The 1,508-nt window shown below is 60.3% G+C and overlaps 1 protein-coding gene across 2 annotated transcripts; it reads right to left on the bottom strand.

The window, feature by feature from the left end:
• Positions 1-479: 479 nt before the first annotated feature.
• Positions 480-1,508, bottom strand: HSPB7 (heat shock protein family B (small) member 7). Of its 2 annotated transcripts, none has more exons than XM_031062961.1 (3): positions 1,426-1,508; positions 1,208-1,341; positions 480-990 (listed from the first exon to the last, which is right to left on the bottom strand). In XM_031062961.1, exons 1-3 carry the CDS (start codon positions 1,478-1,480, stop codon positions 805-807), a joined length of 375 nt encoding a protein of 124 aa, XP_030918821.1. In that variant the 5' UTR covers positions 1,481-1,508; the 3' UTR covers positions 480-804. The 2 variants fall into 2 exon arrangements, with proteins under 2 accessions (XP_030918821.1, XP_030918820.1); XM_031062960.1 differs by having other exon boundaries at positions 1,208-1,344; positions 1,426-1,494.

The following is a 1,508-nucleotide window of genomic DNA, read 5'->3' on the forward strand; positions in this document are numbered from 1 at the left end:
GGGTTTTTTTAGCCATAAACAGGCGCTGCTGCCCCAGCGGGCGCCTCGCTGTTGTGGGTACACACAGGGACACAGAGCCAGGCCCTTCCTCCCTCAGAACGAGCCCTTCCTCGCCCAGAACGAGCCCTTCCTCCCTCAGAACGAGCCCTTGGCTCTGGGGCCGGCATCCCGGCCTTGGGGCATCCCCAGGGTGCTGGGTGAGGGTGGGCGAGGGGAGGAGGAGGAGGAGGAGGGTTTGGTGCCCTTCCAGGTGGGTCGGCAGCCGGACAGCTGAGGGAATGGCTCTGAAATAGAGCTTCGGGGAAGAGATGAGTCACTCCAGGCTGGAAATAAACAGGGCAGCGGGCGCCCGAGCGGCTCCTGGTGCGGGTTTTTGTGGGGATGGCGGAATATCCCTTACCGAGACACCCCTCGGGTCAGAACCCGCGCCCCTTTTTGAGGGTAAAGCATCAGGGAAACGTCAAAAAACAGAGAAGGCGGCAGTTGGACGTTCTCAATAATTTATCCCAAGCTCTATATACAAAGACAAGCTCTGGCACAGGGTTGGGAAGGGAACCTGGCTCCCGGCAGGATTCTTGGCACGCTGGATCTCCCCCCTCAACACGCGCCAGCTAAAAATTGCCGGAGCTGGGACTCCCCTCCGGAATTTCTCCGGTGGGTGACGGGATGCGTTCAGCACAGGTCTGACCCCACTCTGGAGGGAGCCTTCCCATTCCCTACCCCACATCCCACCTCCTTCCCAAATCACCCATTTAATTAGCGAGGGAGGGAAAGGAGAGGGGGGGAAAGGAGCCCCCCGACCCCTCAGATCTTGATCTCAGTCCGGAAGGTTTGCTGGACGTGCTCGGAGTGCTTGGCCGGTCGGCGCTGAGCCCGGATGGTCAACAACCCATTGTCCCCCAGCGAGGATGACACGGATGTGGGGTCCACATCTTCGGGCAGCTGGCACTTGTGGGTGAAGGTGTTCATGACAGTGCCATCCGTGGCCAACTGGGAGAAAAAAATGGGTGAAAAGAGGCGATTTTGGGGTGCAAATGGAATGGGGACTCATTATTCCCCATTATTAATTAATGGTGAATTAAACCCTCCTGGGGTTGTGGCCGCAGCTGTTTGGGAATTGGGTGGGAGCTGGGGAGTCCCCACACCCCCAGTGAGGATTTTGGGGTCCCCCGCTTTGGGGGTGAGCAGGGAAGGGGGGAGCACCCACCTTCTCGGCGTGCACCTCGATCTGGTTGTTGGAGGTGGTGACGATGATGTCCTCGGGCGCGAAGTCGCTGACGTCCACCGTGAACTGATAGGTGTTCCCCAGGGTCTTCACCACGCCCGTGTTACCGGGGCGAGCTGCTGGGCAGGGTTTGGGGGGGTCACAGCCACGGCTTGCCCAAAATCCCCCCCAAATGCCTCCCGGGTGCGCCCCAAACTCACCTGGGAACCCCAAAGTCCCTCCGTGGGGCCGGACAAAGCTCCCGAAAAGCTCCATGGTGCCGGCGGGCGAGGGTTTCACCTTC

Source organism: Geospiza fortis, unplaced genomic scaffold (assembly GCF_000277835.1).
Source record: "Geospiza fortis unplaced genomic scaffold, GeoFor_1.0 scaffold4, whole genome shotgun sequence".
NCBI lineage: Eukaryota > Metazoa > Chordata > Aves > Passeriformes > Thraupidae > Geospiza > Geospiza fortis.

What these genes read in the sequence shown, in the direction of transcription:
- HSPB7 (XM_031062960.1), bottom strand. Translation starts at nt 1,480, where the DNA reads ATGGAGCTTTTCGGGAGCTTTGTCCGGCCCCACGGAGGGACTTTGGGG. An exon ending in AGGGACTTTGGGGTTCCCAG is followed by an intron (nt 1,345 to 1,425) that starts GTGAGTTTGGGG and finishes AACCCTGCCCAG; the next exon opens with CAGCTCGCCCCGGTAACACG. An exon ending in TCGAGGTGCACGCCGAGAAG is followed by an intron (nt 991 to 1,207) that starts GTGGGTGCTCCC and finishes TTTTTCTCCCAG; the next exon opens with TTGGCCACGGATGGCACTGT.